The 17,751-nt window shown below is 48.9% G+C and overlaps 1 protein-coding gene and 1 non-coding gene across 2 annotated transcripts in view; both read right to left on the minus strand.

Moving 5' to 3' along the window:
* The window catches only part of SNX31 (sorting nexin 31), a 231,823-nt gene extending 216,840 nt beyond the window's left edge, over positions 1-14,983 (minus strand). Inside the window, exon 1 of the mRNA XM_063951353.1 lies at positions 14,809-14,983. Within this exon, the coding sequence (XP_063807423.1) occupies positions 14,809-14,949 (141 nt within the window). The 5' untranslated portion in view covers positions 14,950-14,983. The remainder of the gene's footprint in view (positions 1-14,808) is intronic.
* LOC135054102 (U5 spliceosomal RNA) lies at positions 477-595 on the minus strand. The gene has a single exon (XR_010243355.1). It is a non-coding gene; the product is annotated as a U5 spliceosomal RNA (small nuclear RNA).
* Positions 14,984-17,751: the final 2,768 nt, after the last annotated feature.

Below are 17,751 nucleotides of genomic sequence, written 5' to 3' on the forward strand. Positions count from 1 at the left end.
GTCCTCTCCCTATCAATCTCAATGCACGTGTGAAAATGGCGGCGACGCGCGGCTCCTTATATAGAATCCGAGTCTCGCGATAGAATCCGAGCCTCGCGAGAATCCGACAGCGTCATGATGACGTTCGGGCGCGCTCGGGTTAACCGAGCAAGGCGGGAAGATCCGAGTCGCTCGGACCCGTGAAAAAAAACATGAAGTTCTGGCGGGTTCGGATTCAGAGAAACCGAACCCGCTCATCTCTATTAGATATCTTAAGTAACGTGTACATAAACTATAAAAGTATTGCTGCATACCTTCTTGTGACAGAAAATTCCTAACACCACCCCTGCTTCTCTAGTGGGGAAGTGTTGTAGGACCGCAGAAACATGTCCTGGATAAAGAAACAGGAAATGGAGTTAAAATGGTGTCCAGCCATGTGCGTAGTGCCATGTGCTTCCACCATATGTTATTTTATTTTTATTTATTTATTTATTTTAAACTTCAATCAGATGGGGCATGCAAAAATTTAGATAAAACTCAGTTTTGCTGCTCCTCTCCACGGAAATCTTTAGTAAAAGGCGAAAGATTTGTTCGTTCTGAAGAGAAACCAGAGCATAAGAAAAAAAAATAAGATTTTACTCACCGGTAAATCTATTTCTCGTAGTCCGTAGTCGATGCTGGGGACTCCGTAAGGACCATGGGGAATAGCGGCTCCGCAGGAGACTGGGCACAGCTAAGAAAGAATTAGGACTACCTGGTGTGCACTGGCTCCTCCCACTATGACCCTCCTCCAGACTTCAGTAAGGATACTGTGCCCGGAAGAGCTGACACAATAAGGAAAGGATTTTGAATCCCGGGTAAGACTCATACCAGCCACACCAATCACACCGTATAACTCGTGATATTATACCCAGTTAACAGTATGAACATAACAGAGCCTCTCAACAGATGGCTCAACAATAACCCTTTTAGTTAACAATAACTATATACAAGTATTGCAGACAGTCCGCACTTGGGACGGGCGCCCAGCATCCACTACGGACTACGAGAAATAGATTTACCGGTGAGTAAAATCTTATTTTCTCTAACGTCCTAGTGGATGCTGGGGACTCCGTAAGGACCATGGGGATTATACCAAAGCTCCCAAACGGGCGGGAGAGTGCGGATGACTCTGCAGCACCGAATGAGAGAACTCAAGGTCCTCCTCAGCCAGGGTATCAAATTTGTAGAATTTTGCAAACGTGTTTGCCCCTGACCAAGTAGCAGCTCGGCAAAGTTGTAAAGCCGAGACCCCTCGGGCAGCCGCCCAAAAGAGCCCACTTTCCTCGTGGAATGGGCTTTTACAGATTTAGGCTGTGGCAGGCCAGCCACAGAATGCGCAAGCTGAATTGTGCTACAAATCCAGCGAGCAATAGTCTGCTTTGAAGCAGGAGCACCCATCTTGTTTGGTGCATACAGGATAAAAAGCGAGTCAGTCTTCCTGACTCCAGCCGTCCTGGAAACATAAATTTTCAAGGCCCTGACTACGTCCAGTAACTTGGAGTCCTCCAAGTCCCTAGTAGCCGCAGGCACCACGATAGGTTGGTTCAAGTGAAAAGCTGATACCACCTTAGGAAGAAATTGGGGACGAGTCCTCAATTCTGCCCTATCCATATGGAAAATCAAATAGGGGCTTTTACATGACAAAGCCGCCAATTCTGACACCCGCCTTGCCGAAGCCAAGGCCAAAAGCATGACCACTTTCCACGTGAGATATTTTAAATCCACGGTTTTGAGTGGCTCAAACCAATGTGACTTTAGGAAACCCAACACCACGTTGAGGTCCCACGGTGCCACTGGGGGCACAAAAGGAGGCTGAATATGCAGCACTCCCTTGACAAATGTCTGAACTTCAGGCAGTGAAGCCAGTTCTTTTTGGAAGAAAATCGACAGAGCCGAAATCTGGACCTTAATGGAACCCAATTTTAGGCCCATAGTCACCCCTGACTGTAGGAAGTGCAGAAAGCGACCTAACTGGAATTCCTCCGTTGGGGCCTTCCTGGCCTCACACCACGCAACATATTTTCGCCATATGCGGTGATAATGTTGTACGGTTACATCTTTCCTAGCTTTAATAAGCGTAGGAATGACTTCCTCCGGAATACCCTTTTCTTTTAGGATCCGGCGTTCAACCGCCATGCCGTCAAACGCAGCCGCGGTAAGTCTTGGAACAGACAGGGCCCCTGCAGCAGCAGGTCCTGTCTGAGCGGCAGAGGCCATGGGTCCTCTGAGATCATTTCTTGAAGTTCCGGGTACCAAGCTCTTCCTGGCCAATCCGGAATAATGAGTATAGTTCTTACGCCTCTTCTCCTTATTATCCTCAGTACCTTGGGTATGAGAGGAAGAGGAGGGAACACATAAACCGACTGGTACACCCACGGTGTCACTAGAGCGTCCACAGCTATCGCCTGAGGGTCTCTTGACCTGGCGCAATATTTTTCCAGCTTTTTGTTTAAGCGGGACGCCATCATGTCCACCTGTGGCCTTTCCCAACGGTTTACAATCAGTTGGAAGACTTCTGGATGAAGTCCCCACTCTCCCGGGTGGAGGTCGTGCCTGCTGAGGAAGTCTGCTTCCCAGTTGTCCACTCCCGGAATGAACACTGCTGACAGTGCTAACACGTGATTTTCCGCCCAACGGAGAATCCTTGTGGCTTCTGCCATCGCCGCCCTGCTTCTTGTGCCGCCCTGTCGATTTACATGGGCGACCGCCGTGATGTTGTCTGACTGGATCAGAACCGGCCGGTTTTGAAGCAGGGGCTTTGCTTGACTTAGGGCATTGTAAATGGCCCTCAGTTCCAGAACATTTATGTGTAGGGAAGTCTCCTGACTCGACCAAAGTCCTTGGAAGTTTCTTCCCTGAGTGACTGCCCCCCAGCCCCGAAGGCTGGCATCCGTGGTCACCAGGACCCAGTCTTGTATGCCGAATCTGCGGCCCTCTCTGAGATGAGCACTCTGCAGCCACCACAGCAGAGACACCCTGGTCCTTGGAAACAGGGTTATCAACCGATGCATTTGAAGATGCGATCCGGACCATTGGTCCAACAGGTCCCACTGAAAAGTTCTGGCATGGAACCTGCCGAATGGAATCGCTTCGTAGGAAGCTACCATCTTTCCCAGGACTCGCGTGCAATGATGCACCGACACCTGTTTTGGTTTCAGGAGGCCTCTCACTAGAGACAACAGCTCCTCGGCTTTCTCCTCTGGGAGAAACACTTTTTTCTGGACCGTCCCTAGGAACAGTATACATGTCGCCGGAACCAGCTGAGACTTTGGAATATTCAGAATCCAACCGTGCTGGTGTAGCATCTCCTGAGATAATGCTACGCCGACCAACAACTGCTCTCTGGACCTCGCCCTTATCAGGAGATCGTCCAAGTATGGGACAATTTCCATAACCCTCTCCTGGCACAAATGGACAGTGCACTTATTTTTGATGCCAGCCGGCAAATATCCCTCTGTGCATCTCTTATGTAAAAGACAGCGTCTTTAATATGCTCTACGTTTAGCAATATAGTGTCCCTGTCTAGGGTGTCAATGTTCTCTGACAGGGAGTCTGACCATGCAGCTGCCGCACTGCACATCCATGCTGAGGCAATAGCTGGTCTCAGTATAATACCAGTGTGTGTATATATAGCTTTTTGGAGAGCCTCCTGCTTTCTGTCAGCAGGTTCCTTTAGGGCGGCCGTATCTTGGGACGGCAGTGCCACCTTTTTTGATAAGCGCGTAAGTGCTTTATCCACTTTAGGGGTGTTTCCCAACGTGACCTATCCTCTGGCAGGAAAGGGTACGCCATTAGTAATTTTTTTGAAATTACAAATTTTTTATCAGGGGAAGCCCACGCTAGTTTACACACGTCATTTAATTCTTCAGAAGGGGGAAAAACTACTGGAAGTTTTTTCTCCCCAAACATAATACCCTTTTTTGTGGTACCTGGGGTCACCTCAGAAATGTGTAAAACATTTTTCATTGCCTCAATCATATAACGAGTGGCCCTATTGGACATTACATTAGTCTCTTCGTCGTCGACACTGGTATCAGTATCCGTGTCGACATCTGTGTCTGTCACCTGAGGTAGCGGGCGTTTTAGAGCCCCTGATTACTTTTGAGACGTCTGGGCAGGCACGGGCTGAGAAGCCGGCTGCCCCACATTTGGCATGTCGTCAAATTTTTTATGTAAGGAGTCGACACTTTCGCGTAATTCCTTCCACAAGTCCATCCACTCCGGTGTCTGCCCCGCAGGGGGTGACAACACATTTATAGGCACCTGCTCCTCCTCCACATAAGTCTCCTCATCAAACATGTCGACACAGCCGTACCGACACACCGCACACACACAGGGAATGCTCTGACAGAAGACAGGACCCCACAAAGCCCTTTGGGGAGAGAGAGTATGCCAGCACACACCAGAGCGCTATATAATACAGGGATTAACTAAATTATATCCCCTATAGCTGCTATATATGTATTTTGCGCCTAAATTTAGTGCCCCCCCTCTCTTTTTTACCCTTTTCTGTAGTGTAGACTGCAGGGGAGAGTCAGGGAGCTTCCTTCCAGCGGAACTGTGAGGGAAAAATGGCGCCAGTGTGCAGAGGGAGATAGCTCCGCCCCTTTTTCACGGACTTTTCTCCCGCTTTTTTATGGATTCTGGCAGGGGTATTTATCACATATATAGCCTCTGGGGCTATATATTGTGATATATTTGCCAGCCAAGGTGTATTTATTGCTTCTCAGGGCGCCCCCCCCCAGCGCCCTGCACCCTCAGTGACCGGAGTGTGAAGTGTGTATGAGGAGCAATGGGGCACAGCTGCAGTGCTGTGCGCTACCTTGGTGAAGACTGATGTCTTCTGCCGCCGATTTTCCGGATTCTTCTTGCTTCTGGCTCTGTAAGGGGGCCGGCGGCGCGGCTCCGGGACCGAACACCAATGGCCGGTTCCATGCGGTCGATCCCTCTGGAGCTAATGGTGTCCAGTAGCCTAAGAAGCCCAAGCTACCACCAGTTAGGTAGGTTCGCTTCTTCTCCCCTTAGTCCCTCGCTGCAGTGAGTCTGTTGCCAGCAGATCTCACTGTAAAATAAAAAACCTAACATATACTTTCTTTCTAGGAGCTCAGGAGAGCCCCTAGTGTGCATCCAGCTCGGCCGGGCACAAGAATCTAACTGAGGTCTGGAGGAGGGTCATAGTGGGAGGAGCCAGTGCACACCAGGTAGTCCTAATTCTTTCTTAGCTGTGCCCAGTCTCCTGCGGAGCCGCTATTCCCCATGGTCCTTACGGAGTCCCCAGCATCCACTAGGACGTTAGAGAAATAAACAATACAAATCAATTTCCAACTTACAGTAATGTTAGTCACAACAGATCAGGTATATACATTACATATTACCGCCTATATATGCAAGATATACATATGTAATATACTTCCTACGTATATATGACATACTACAACATCTACATGCCATCTATACATCTGTGTTAATTAAAATCACCATGAATATATTAGATACTACAACATATGCATATTATCCATAACATATGCATGCAATCGGGACCTGTGCATATGAGATACTCTCCTGCTTACGAGACAGGCGCTTTAACCACTAAGCCACCACAACACATCGGGTATAATCATCCCCCCCCCCCTACCCTGTGTCCCGCGAATTCCCCATGTGCAGCCATAGTGCTCTCCCCTTTCCCACTGACATAGCTAGCGGAAGGGAGCCGGAGAGCAGCGGGGGACGGATGCAGAAGCCCGGCGGCGGCAGCCTGTCTGTCCGCGGCTGGGCTGAATAGCGGGCAGCGGGAGCGCACTGTGATCAGTGCGCGACTGCTGAGCACAACGTGCGGCCTGACTGTATGTAGCGGCGGGGAGCATGGAGCGGGCGGCCATCGTGGTGTCCATAGCGGCGGCCAGCGGCTGAAGACCGCGCTCCCAGCACCTGCTGTATGTCTGGGAGCGTGCAGTACTGGGGGAGTGCACCAACCTTGCGGAAGCTAACCGCATGTAGCCTCCTCCTTCGTCTTGCAGCAGCAGCGCTGAAAGCGCCTGTTAGAAAAAAATATGACTCCTCTGAAATCTCCTCCACCCAGCGTGTACATGTGGAGGAGATGGCAGCTCAATCCCGGACCCTCACTTCTCTGTAAGTGGGGAAGGGACCGCATGCTGCCTGGCTGACACGGCCGTGCTTTTCCTACAAGCGCCCACGTGTCAGCAGCGGCTGGAGGCAGTACAATCCCGGACCCACACTTCTTAGTAAGTGGGGAAGGTATTGTCTGTAAAATAAAAAATAAAAAAGTGTAAAAAGTAAAATCCCTGAGGCACATAAAAAAAACACTGGGGATCCTGGGAGTATGGAGGAAGGAAGAGGAGGGTTGCTCATTTAAATATTTAAATGTGCCTTCCCTGCTACGCACCGTCCATATCCCAAGAGTACTCCAGTGACCCCTAGTGGATGAAAAAAAAATGATACAGAGCTGCTGATTGGTTGATGGGGCAATTTCTCCACTGGCTCACTTTTCCACTCTTATCACTGCTTAGTAAATCTCCCCCTTAGTCTTATCTACTCCATGCTCTCTAGAATGGCACCTAGCCCTCGGTTTCTGCCTTCCCGATGCTCATTTTAGTGTCCTGTCCCCTGACGTGGAAATGTTTATATACCCTGTACTTGTCCTGCATTGTCTTGTCCTGTAAGTCACCGTTTTTTTATTAATTTCATTTGTTTATGTACTTTGTTAAGGCACAGTGGAACCCTTGTGGCGCCATATAAACCATAACAACAACAGGAAACCTATCAAAAATAGTATATAACGTACATAATGCTTTGAAATAAATGTGAGACACAATTAAAAAAACAAAGATAAAAGAAAAGGGTGTCTTTTACCTTTATGTTACCAGTTGGGTATAGTAATGGGAGGACCACCTGGAAGAATTTAAATTTCGTACCTCTGGGTCAGGCGCATGCTATAATAGATCTGGGATTGTGCTGAGGTTGGCAAAAAAAAAAAAAAAAAAAAAAAAAGAGAAGAGGCACCTCACTTTTGTTCTTTAGTAAATTTGACCTGGCATAGGCCAAATCCACTGGAAATATATCGCAAATACTCCACGCCTCTCTAACCACACAACCGGATTTATTAGGATCTTGTCAATCCATTTGCTAGAAGCTTTTAGGGGTCTATTTATCACCATCCGCATCCAGGATGCGGATGACAGGTGATAAATCGCCCCATCTCGCACTGCGATAATTGATTACATTGCAGGGATCAGGGGTTAAAGTGAGCCGGAATGGGGCGGAACTGCGTTCCGTCAGTTCCACTTGGAGACGGAACGCAGTTCCGCCTCCTCCGGCTCACCTAACCCGGCGATGTGTCCCCGTCGCTGCAGGGAGATGCCGGGCGCCCACTGAGATTGTGTTACCAGCAGACGCCCGTCTCCCGCACTACAGCGGTAGCCGGAGGCAGGAGCTCAGTACTGAGCTCCGGCTTCCGGCGCTGTCACTGTGCGCTATGGGAGAGACGTCATGATATCTCTCCCATAGTGCAGAGGAGCTGGCAGCCAGAGGACTGCAGCGGCCGGACACGGAGCGGGGCTTGGTAAGTATGGTCTGTATCTTGTCTGTTTGTTTTTTTCTCCTTTGCAGCTGCACATCTACTGGGGGGCATTACTACTAAGGGGCATCTACTGAGGGCATTACTACTGGGGGGCAGTACTATTATGGGGCATCTACTGAGGACATTACTACTGGGGGCAAACTACTGGGGGGCATTACTACTAAGGGGCATCTACTGAGGGCATTACTACTGGGGGCAAACTACTGGGGGGCATTACTACTAAGGGGCATCTACTGAGGGCATTACTACTGGGGGCAAACTACTGGGGGGCAGTACTATTATGGGGCATCTACTGAGGACATTACTACTGGGGGCAAACTACTGGGGGGCATTACTACTAAGGGGCATCTACTGAGGGCAAACTACTGGGGGGCATTACTACTAAGGGGCATCTACTGAGGGCATTACTACTGGGGGCAAACTACTGGGGGGCAGTACTATTATGGGGCATCTACTGAGGACATTACTACTGGGGGAAAACTACTGGGGGGCATTACTACTAAGGGGCATCTACTGAGGGCATTACTACTGGGGGCAAACTACTGGGGGGCAGTACTATTATGGGGCATCTACTGAGGACATTACTACTGGGGGCAAACTACTGGGGGGCATTACTACTAAGGGGCATCTACTGAGGGCATTACTACTGGGGGCAAACTACTGGGGGGCATTACTACTAAGGGGCATCTACTGAGGGCATTACTACTGGGGGCAAACTACTGGGGGGCAGTACTATTATGGGGCATCTACTGAGGACATTACTACTGGGGGCAAACTACTGGGGGGCATTACTACTAAGGGGCATCTACTGAGGGCATTACTACTGAGGGCAAACTACTGGGGGGCATTACTACTAAGGGGCATCTACTGAGGGCATTACTACTGGGGGAAAACTACTGGGGGGCATTACTACTAAGGGGCATCTACTGAGGGCATTACTACTGGGGGCAAACTACTGGGGGGCAGTACTATTATGGGGCATCTACTGAGGACATTACTACTGGGGGCAAACTACTGGGGGGCATTACTACTAAGGGGCATCTACTGAGGGCATTACTACTGAGGGCAAACTACTGGGGGGCATTACTACTAAGGGGCATCTACTGAGGGCAAACTACTGGGGGCCATTACTACTAAGTGGCATCTACTCGGGGCAAACTACTGGGGGGCATTACTACTAAGGGGCATCTACTGGGGGCAAACTACTGGGGGGCATTACTACTAAGGGGCATTACTACTAAGGGGCATTACTACTAATGGGCATTTACAGGGGGCAAACTACTGGGGGGCATTGCTACTGGGGGGGCATCTACTGGGGGCAAACTCCTGGGGCGCATATCTACTGGGGGCATTACTACTGGGGGGCATCTACTGGGGGCAAGCTACAGGAGGGCATAACTACAGGAGCATAACTACAGGGGGCATAACCCTACAGGGGGCATTAATACTTGGGGGCTAAACTACAGGGGGGGGCTAAACTACATGAGGACTAAACTACAGGGCCATTACCACTGGGAGGCTAAACTAAAGGAGGGGTAAACTACTGGGGTTATAACTGCAGGGGCATTACCACTGGGGGCATAACTACTAGGGCTAAACTACAGGGGGCTAAATGACTGGGGCACAGGGCTGTTTCTAGCCAATTTGGCTCCCAGTGCGAGATTTAAAAATGCGCCCCCACATGACATAAAAAAATGTGCCCCCCCCCACACACACACACCTAGATAAAAAAGAAAAACTTGCGCGCGCACCCGGCAAGGGGGCATGGCCTCATCTAAATGGGTGTGGCCTCATTTAAATGGGCATGGCCTCGTCTGAAAAGACTACCTCACAATCCAGTTTTTGACCCTGCTCCAACAGATCACGACCACCACAGGAAAAAAAAATTCTACCATATTAAACCCCACACAGTAATGCCCCCTTCACCATATTATGCCACACACAGCAATGCCCTTGATACATTAAATCCCCACATTACGGCAGGCAAGAGTCCCCATATCACACATTACGGCAGGTGTCCCCATGAGAGAGAGAGAATGAGAGAGAATGAGAGAGAATGAGAGAATGAGAGAGAGAGAGAGAGAGAGAGAGAGAGAGAGAGAGAGAGAGAGAGAGAGAGAGAGAGAGAGAGAGAGAGAGAGAGAGAGAGAGAGAGAGAGAGAGAGAGAATACTTACAGAGGCGATTACCGCTCTTCGGCCCGCCTCACCAGTCGCTCCTCGCGCCGGCCTTTCCCTCTTCCTAACTTGGATCCCCCTCTGTACTCCGCTCGGGGGGGAGAGTTTCGCGGAGTGACGGGGTTGCGTCGTGATGTATTCCGTGAAACTCCGCCCCCCCAAGCGGGTTACTCGGGGAGAAATAGGAGGGGGAAGCAGGGAGCCACAGTTAGTGCCGCGGCGGGCGCCCAGTGCGGTTGCACTGCTCGCCTGCCCCAAGAAACGACCCTGCTGGGGCATTACTACAGGCAACATTACTACTGGGGGCAATACTACACAGGGGCATTACCATTAAGGGCATTACTACTGGGGGCCCTTCTAATGAGGGCATTGTAAAGGGGTCACTTCATAAGGGGCATCACTCCTGGGGACATAAGGGGCACTACTACTGGGGGCATTGCAAAGGGACACCACTACTATGGGCTCTATATAAGGGGCACTACCACTGTGGGCACTACTAGTACAGTGGACATTGCATAAGGGGCACTACTACTGTGGGCATTGTATAAGAAGCGTTACTGCTGTGGGCATTATGTGTATTACGGGGTGCTACTACTGTGGGCATTATTACTATTGTGTGACCGCGCCCCTTCCTTTTTGAGACCACGCCCCTTTTTTGCCGGCGCGCGCAATGCCTTTATTGCGTGGGCACCGTGGGGAGGGTGGGTGAGTTCCACCACCTCTCTAGGACCACTTTAAGTACTGACAGGGATGTATGAATTATCGTGTGCAGGAGAGCTTGCGGTCAAGCTCTGTCCCTACGATGACACTCCGCAGCATCGTCAGGGTATTTTTTTGAAAAAATACCCCGATGTCCTGCTGCGCATGCGCCGCCGCGCCCCCCCCCCCCCCCCCCATTGCGACTACGCCCTTGCGCCACGGACCCCCCCCCCCCAAGAAGATCAATATACTCACCAATCCAGGGAGCCGGTCCGCGCTGCTTCTGCTGGGCTGCCCGGCGCCGGATCCTGTGCGCTGCAGTGACCCCCCGTGCTGTAAAGTACGCTACCGCTTTGCAGCGTCACTTTACTGCACCGGGGTCACACTGCAGCACATAGGGGACCTGGCGCCCGGCAGCGCTCACCTGAGCAGCGGACACCAGCTCCCTGGACAGGCGAGTATGGGTTGTTTTTTGTTTTTGTTTTTTTACACTGTGATCAGCTTGTGTGTCCATCGGACATAGCTGATCACTCTGCCAGGGGCAGAGTAAGCTGGGAAAATGCCACATTATCGCAGTGCTGCCTTGTGAACTCACCTGCCTGAGCTGGCGAGATTATCACAGGGCACGCGGCTGTATTTCTCTTTTTTTTTTTTTTTTTTTGTTGTAAATTTGGCCACATCACATTTCCCATTATAAGTATGGGGAATGCGATGTGGATTAATAAAAAAAAAAAAAAGTGAATTAAAGGGTTTGGAGCAGTTTTTCATGAAAACTGCTCCAAATGCCCTTTAATACATTCAGGTGATACTAAAATAATGTGAAAAGGGTGTGAAAACAGAAAACACCCTTTTTCACATTATTTTAGTAAAAATTAGTGTTAATAAATAGACACCTCAGTCTGGGGCAGATGTATTAAGCCTGGAGAAGTGATAAAGCAGTAATAAGTGCAAGGTGATAACGCACCACCCAATCAGCTCCTAATGGGCCCTACACATTGGCCGATCCGCCGCCGAGCTGCCCGGCGGCGGATACGGCCGACCCGGCGGCGGAGGGGCAGTGACGGGGGGAGTGAAGTTTCTTCACTAGCCCCGTCACCCGGCTGCATTGAAGTGCAGGCAAATATGGACGAGATCGTCCATATTGGCCTGCATGTACAGCCGACGGGGGACCAGCGATGAATGAGCGTGGGGCCGCGCATCGTTCATCGCTGGAGCCTCCACACTCAAAGATATGAACGGTATCTCGTTCATTTATGAACGAGATCGTTCATATCTTTGACTGATGTCGGCCAGTGTGTAGGGCCTATTACTAAGTTATCACCTTGCACTTATTACTGCTTTATCACTTCTCCAGGCTTAAACCTCAGTCAGGCACCGTGGCTTGACAGGCGCCGCAAAGCTGTTCTCGCTCACCTCTCAGCCCCAAGGGGGCGCAGGGGCCTGTCCCTCCTAGTACCTTCCTATCTCTAGGTGCTGTTGGAAACCCCCCTAGTCAGTTTTCCCGCCGCCTGTGTGGAGTGCAGTAGTGACCCTCCTGGCCTCTCAGGCACACTGCACCCAAACTCCTCTGACTTTTTAATGTTCGTTTTTCCTTTTATTTTCATCTATTAATTGTTTATTTTGCTCATTTTATGAATGAAAATTACAAAGGTTGTGGATATTTTGCAGAAATATGTAGGTTGTCCAGGGTGGCCTCTCAGGCACACTGCGCCCAAACTTATACACATGTTCATGTTTTCTCTTTTTTGCTTGAGATTTTCTGCTGAAATGGCCCGTAAAACCTACGATTTCTCTCTTTGTACGTCCTAATGACGGTCACTGATCACTTTAAGCGTTTGAATTGAGTTGATTAGGTTCTAATGACGATTTTCTAACAGGCGCCTGTCAGACGCACTGCAACCGAACCCGGGAGCAGGCCCGGCGACAGGGGGGGTCAAAGGGGACACCCGTATGGGGCCCCATGGATCAGGGGCACAAAAAATGTGTAGGCAGCGCCTAAGAAAGCTGTGGCTCCCGTGCACTCCGGGACGCCCATACGTCAATTAACAGACAATTACTTCCCAATACAAACACCACCCCCGCCGCATACCCCATCACTTGGTCTGAGCTGGTCCCGTGCTGTGTTGCCAGCGTCGCGGCGTCACTACGCATGAACCCGCGCCAGCCCGTCTCTGCTGCTGCCGCTGACTCCGAGGAGCTGAGCGGCACAGCACTGCCAGGCACACTGACTGGGAATATCAGACAGCAGCTTTACCAATGTGATGTCCCTACAGACAAGGTCAGTCCCTCCTGGGTCCTTGCAATCTCCCTTGCCGTTGTGAAAATCTGTGTATATATATATATATATATACATACATACATACATACATACATACATACATACATACATACATACATACATACATACATACATACATACATACATACATACATACATACATACATACATACATACATACATACATACATACATTTATATTGAGGGGAATAGTTGAGGGGCTAGGGGGCCCCCAGAGATATCAGTGTATGGGGCCCCAAGATTTCTGTTGCCGGCCCTGCCCGGGAGTCCCAGAGGTGCGCCTGACAGAGGGTTAATACATCTGCCCTGTCCTTATGGAACCCAACAGTGCTTGTTTTCAAGGCATCAAGAATAATTAGCTCCACCTGTAGATCTATAAGTCAATTAACTCCACTGTGCTCCTGACAGAGAGGCTGACCGTATACTGGCCCTCATTCCGAGTTGATCGGTCGCAAGGCGAATTTAGCAGAGTTACACACGCTAAGCCGCCGCCTACTGGGAGTGAATCTTAGCTTCTTAAAATTGCGACCGATGTATTCGCAATATTGCGATTACTAACTACTTAGCAGTTTCAGAGTAGCTCCAGACTTACTCTGCCTGTGCGATCATTTCACTGCTTGTCGTTCCTGGTTGACGTCACAAACACACCCAGCGTTCGCCCAGGCACTCCCACCGTTTCCCCGGCCACTCCTGCGTTTTTTCCGGAAACGGTAGCGTTTTCAGCCACACGCCCCTGAAACGCCGTGTTTCCGCCCAGTAACACCCATTTCCTGTCAATCACATTACGATCGCCGGAGCGAAGAAAAAGCCGTGAGTAAAATTACTTTCTTCATAGTAAAGTTACTTGGCGCAGTCGCAGTGCGAACATTGCGCATGCGTACTAAGCGGATTTTCACTGCGATGCGATGAAAAATACCGAGCGAACAACTCGGAATGAGGGCCACTATCCCTTTAAACTGCAACTCATGAATTACACAGGGTCTGTGGCTGGTTGACTTCAAGCCAACAGATTTTGCTTTGCTGCCCCATTGGGCAAGTTGCAGTGCCGTTGGCTGCATTTCCACACGGTCACAACAGCAACTACTCCCCCTCACTCCTAATTAAATAGACTCCTATGTTTAGGAGGAGCAGCGAATAACATGCAGCAAATACACTGAACAGAAGAATATTCAGCTGTAATCTCGGAGGAAAGTTGTGAATTTGCAGGTTTCCATATATGTGCTTGTAATACGTAGCATAAATACACGGATTATCACATATCAGTCTGCAAGAGTTAGTTATTTACAGACATTGCATTCAAATGTATATGTTCAGTACAGAGCAGTTAGCAATTATATTCTCGCTTCCTCTGTCTAATCTGTACTACATAGATGAAAGCTAACTTCAGTTATAATTGGTTGCTATTGGTTACCGCAAATTGGACCCATATACAATGCAACTATATTTTTCTTTGAGTGTCAGCTGACTCACTAACAAACCACAGTTTACGTCCTAGTGCAGAGGTTCTCAAACTCGGTCCTCTGGGGCCCACACAGTGCATGTTTTGCAGGTCTCCTCACAGAATCGCAAGTGAAATAAATTAGCTCCACCTGTGGACCTTTTAAAATGTGTCAGTGAGTAATTAATACACCTGTGCACCTTCTGGGTTACCTGCAAAACATGCACTGTGTGGGGTCCTGAGGACCGAGTTTGAGAACCTCTGTCCTAGTGTCTGCACCTTATGTCCTTGGACAAATCCTTGTATCCTAAGGTATACATAAAATAAATGATATAGGTGGCAGTGAATGGAATGGAAAAACACAGTTATATTATTACAACTGTAGTTACAAATGTATAATCATTGGAATTAGCTGAGATGTACACGATCTGCCTACAAACTCCATTACACTCATGCTGTGTAAATACCTAATCATACATAACAGACGACACATAATAAGAAATAACACAAAAGCAACGTTTAGTCTATAGAACATGACAACATAGAACCCCAAACGTGTAGCCTTAAAATTACTTAACCAGATAACTTCCACCAAAACTGTCCACGAGTTCTTCTGTGACAGGGATGCAGATATCCATAACTCCAGCTATATACAGGTAGCTGTGCTGCCGCAGGTGCTGAGTGTATACATGTGCTGCCTGGCCACACCTTGGGGGCATGTCCCACCTGCACACAGACACACCTGGGACATCACATAGCACCTAGAAGGGAGGACATACTGCATGTAAGGTGTGAGGGGGAGATGTACTAAGCTTTGAAGAGTGATGCATTTCACGGTAAAGTGTCAGGCGATCAGCTCCTGACTGCCATGTCACAGGCTGGGTTTGAAAAATGACAGGAGCTGATTGGCTGGTGCTTGTTCACTGTGAAATGTATCACATTTCAAGGCTTAGTACATAGGTTCTCAAACTCGGTCCTCAGGACCCCACACAGTGCATGTTTTCCAGGTCTCCTCACAGAATCACAAGTGAAATAATTAGCTCCACCTGTGCATATTTTACAATGTATCAGTGAGTAATGAAAACACCTGTGCACCTGCTGGGTTACCTACAAAACATGCACCATGTGGGGTCCTGAGGACCGAGTTTGAGAACCTGTGGCTTAGTACATCTGGCCCTCAGTGCTATAATAACACATGGGTTCACAGTTAGTAAAACGACATACTGATTCCAGACAGACTGAACATCCCAGGTATAAATAAACTTCCTCATATAATTGTTGTTTCATTTTAGTTCTCATTTCTTAAGACCCAGTTTACAGGCAGTTGGTAATTATAGGTAGGCTTACCAATTACCATACTATCACTTTAGACCGGGACACCTATGATCTACACAGGTTCTGTGGCTGGCTGACTTCAAGTCTGCATTTCACCTGGTTTTAATCAGCCACAGAACCTGTGTAATCCCTGAGTGTCCTGGTTTAAAGGGATAGTATGGTAAGTCTAGTTTTAGGGCATATGTATCAAACCTTGGAGAGAGAGAAAGTGAAGCGAGTGCCAGCCAATCATCTCCTGTCATTTTTCAAACACAGCCTGTAAACTGACAGGAGCTGATTGGTTGCTACTTTATCTTCAGTTTACCTTTGTGCAAGCTTTGATACATTTCCCCCTATGTTCTAGAACTCAGCATCACATGAAGAAACTGCTGAATGCATACAAGCAGGAGTTTTTCCTTTAACATCCCTGGTATGAATTTGGTGTGGCTGCATGGGAGTTGTAGTTATAAATTGGACAATAAAAGGGAGACGGCAAAATAATAAACTTTCTATCACTATTTAATATCACACTCAGGCCCGGTGACAGGGGTGGTCAAAGGGGACCCCCGTACCGGGTCCCAAGCATCAGAGGGGCCCCGAGGATCAGGCAAAAAAAAAAAAAAAAAAAGTGGCCATAGAGCCTGTTAATTATGGTGATACTGTCCGCTCCGCTCACTGGGTCGGAACGGTCAATCAGCATGTCCCAATCAACCTCCCCTAAGTTCCTCCCCCACAGTTACTCGTCAATTGGTCTGGTCCCAGTGCCGTAGTAAGGCATACTGCTGCTTTGTTCCGGCTCTCTCCTGCCCTTCTGTTGCCGCCACCGAGGAGCTCCGAGCATCCCCCATGAGCCCAGCAGCCGCCGCACTGAAAGACACAGTAGTCGTCGCCGCTGCCCACAGTCGCCTCCTCCGTACCACCACCGCTTCCTCCACTCCGCCGCTGCAGCTGCCCCCCGCCGCCTCCTCCGTACCGCCGACCACAGCCCCCTCCGTACCGCGGCCTATTAGGTAATCTTAACCTGCTCCCTACTGTATGTTCTTCCTCTCTCTCTCTCTCTCTCTCTGTCACTCTTCCTGTCCCTATGTCATCTCTCTGTTTCTATGTCCCTGCTGTCATCTCTCTTTCCCTATGTCCCTGCTGTCACTCTCCTTGTCCCTCTGTCATCTCTCTGTCCCTATGTCCCTGCTGTCACTCTCCCTGTCCCTGTATTTTGGCTCATTCCATGTGGTGTAATGTGACTTTTTGCTCATTCCATGTGGTGTAATGTGAATTTTGGCTCATTCCATGTGGTGTAATGTGAATTTTTGCTCATTCCATGTGGTGTAATGTGATTTATGGCTCATTCCATGTGGTGTAATGTGAATTTTGTCTCATTCCATGTGGTGTAATGTGAATTTTGTCTCATTCCATGTGGTGTAATGTGATTTTAGGATAATTCCGTGTGGCGTAATGTGAAAGGGGCACCAGTACTAGATAGTATAAGGTGTCCTACTATTGTGGTGCATAATGTGTATAAGGGGTATACGGTGTGGTACAGTACACTTAAAGAGACGCCCCTTTTGAGAGGCCACATCCTCTTTTCCAGGGTGCGCGCATAATTACAACCTTCACTTTTCCATACCCCCACTTCAAAATTTCCACTTCGAACACTGTATGTGCATATATATATATATATATATATATATATATATATATATATATATATATGTGTGTGTATGTAGCTTACAAGGAACGCACTCACCAGACTTGCGTTCCTTGTAAGCTACACATGTATTTTGGGACCTTATCTGGATTTGTAAAGTCTCTGGATCATGCACCCCAGTGGATGTGATAATCTAATATGCGAGTGCAACTTTATATATATATATATATATATACATGTGTGTGTGTATTTGGTGATCCATGTATTGGCACAGGTAGGGATATTTGGAGGAGGGTCAAGGGGTTTTGGGGGAGGGGGGCCCCAGAGATATCCGTGTACCGCGCCGCAAGATATCTGTTGCCGGCCCTGATCACACTATTTCAGACTTGCCAACATTCTGGCTGCCCCCTCCGGGAGGAGGCAGCCAGGTCGGCTCAGTGGGGTATATGTGGCGCGGCATGAGGGGGAATTTGATGAGGATAAGGGGGCGTTACTATCAAGGCCGCAATTTCATGGCCCCGCTACACAATGCTGAGATGACTGGCCGGGAGCGTTATATGAT

Source organism: Pseudophryne corroboree, chromosome 2 (genome assembly GCF_028390025.1).
Source record: "Pseudophryne corroboree isolate aPseCor3 chromosome 2, aPseCor3.hap2, whole genome shotgun sequence".
NCBI classification, from domain to species: Eukaryota; Metazoa; Chordata; class Amphibia; order Anura; family Myobatrachidae; genus Pseudophryne; species Pseudophryne corroboree.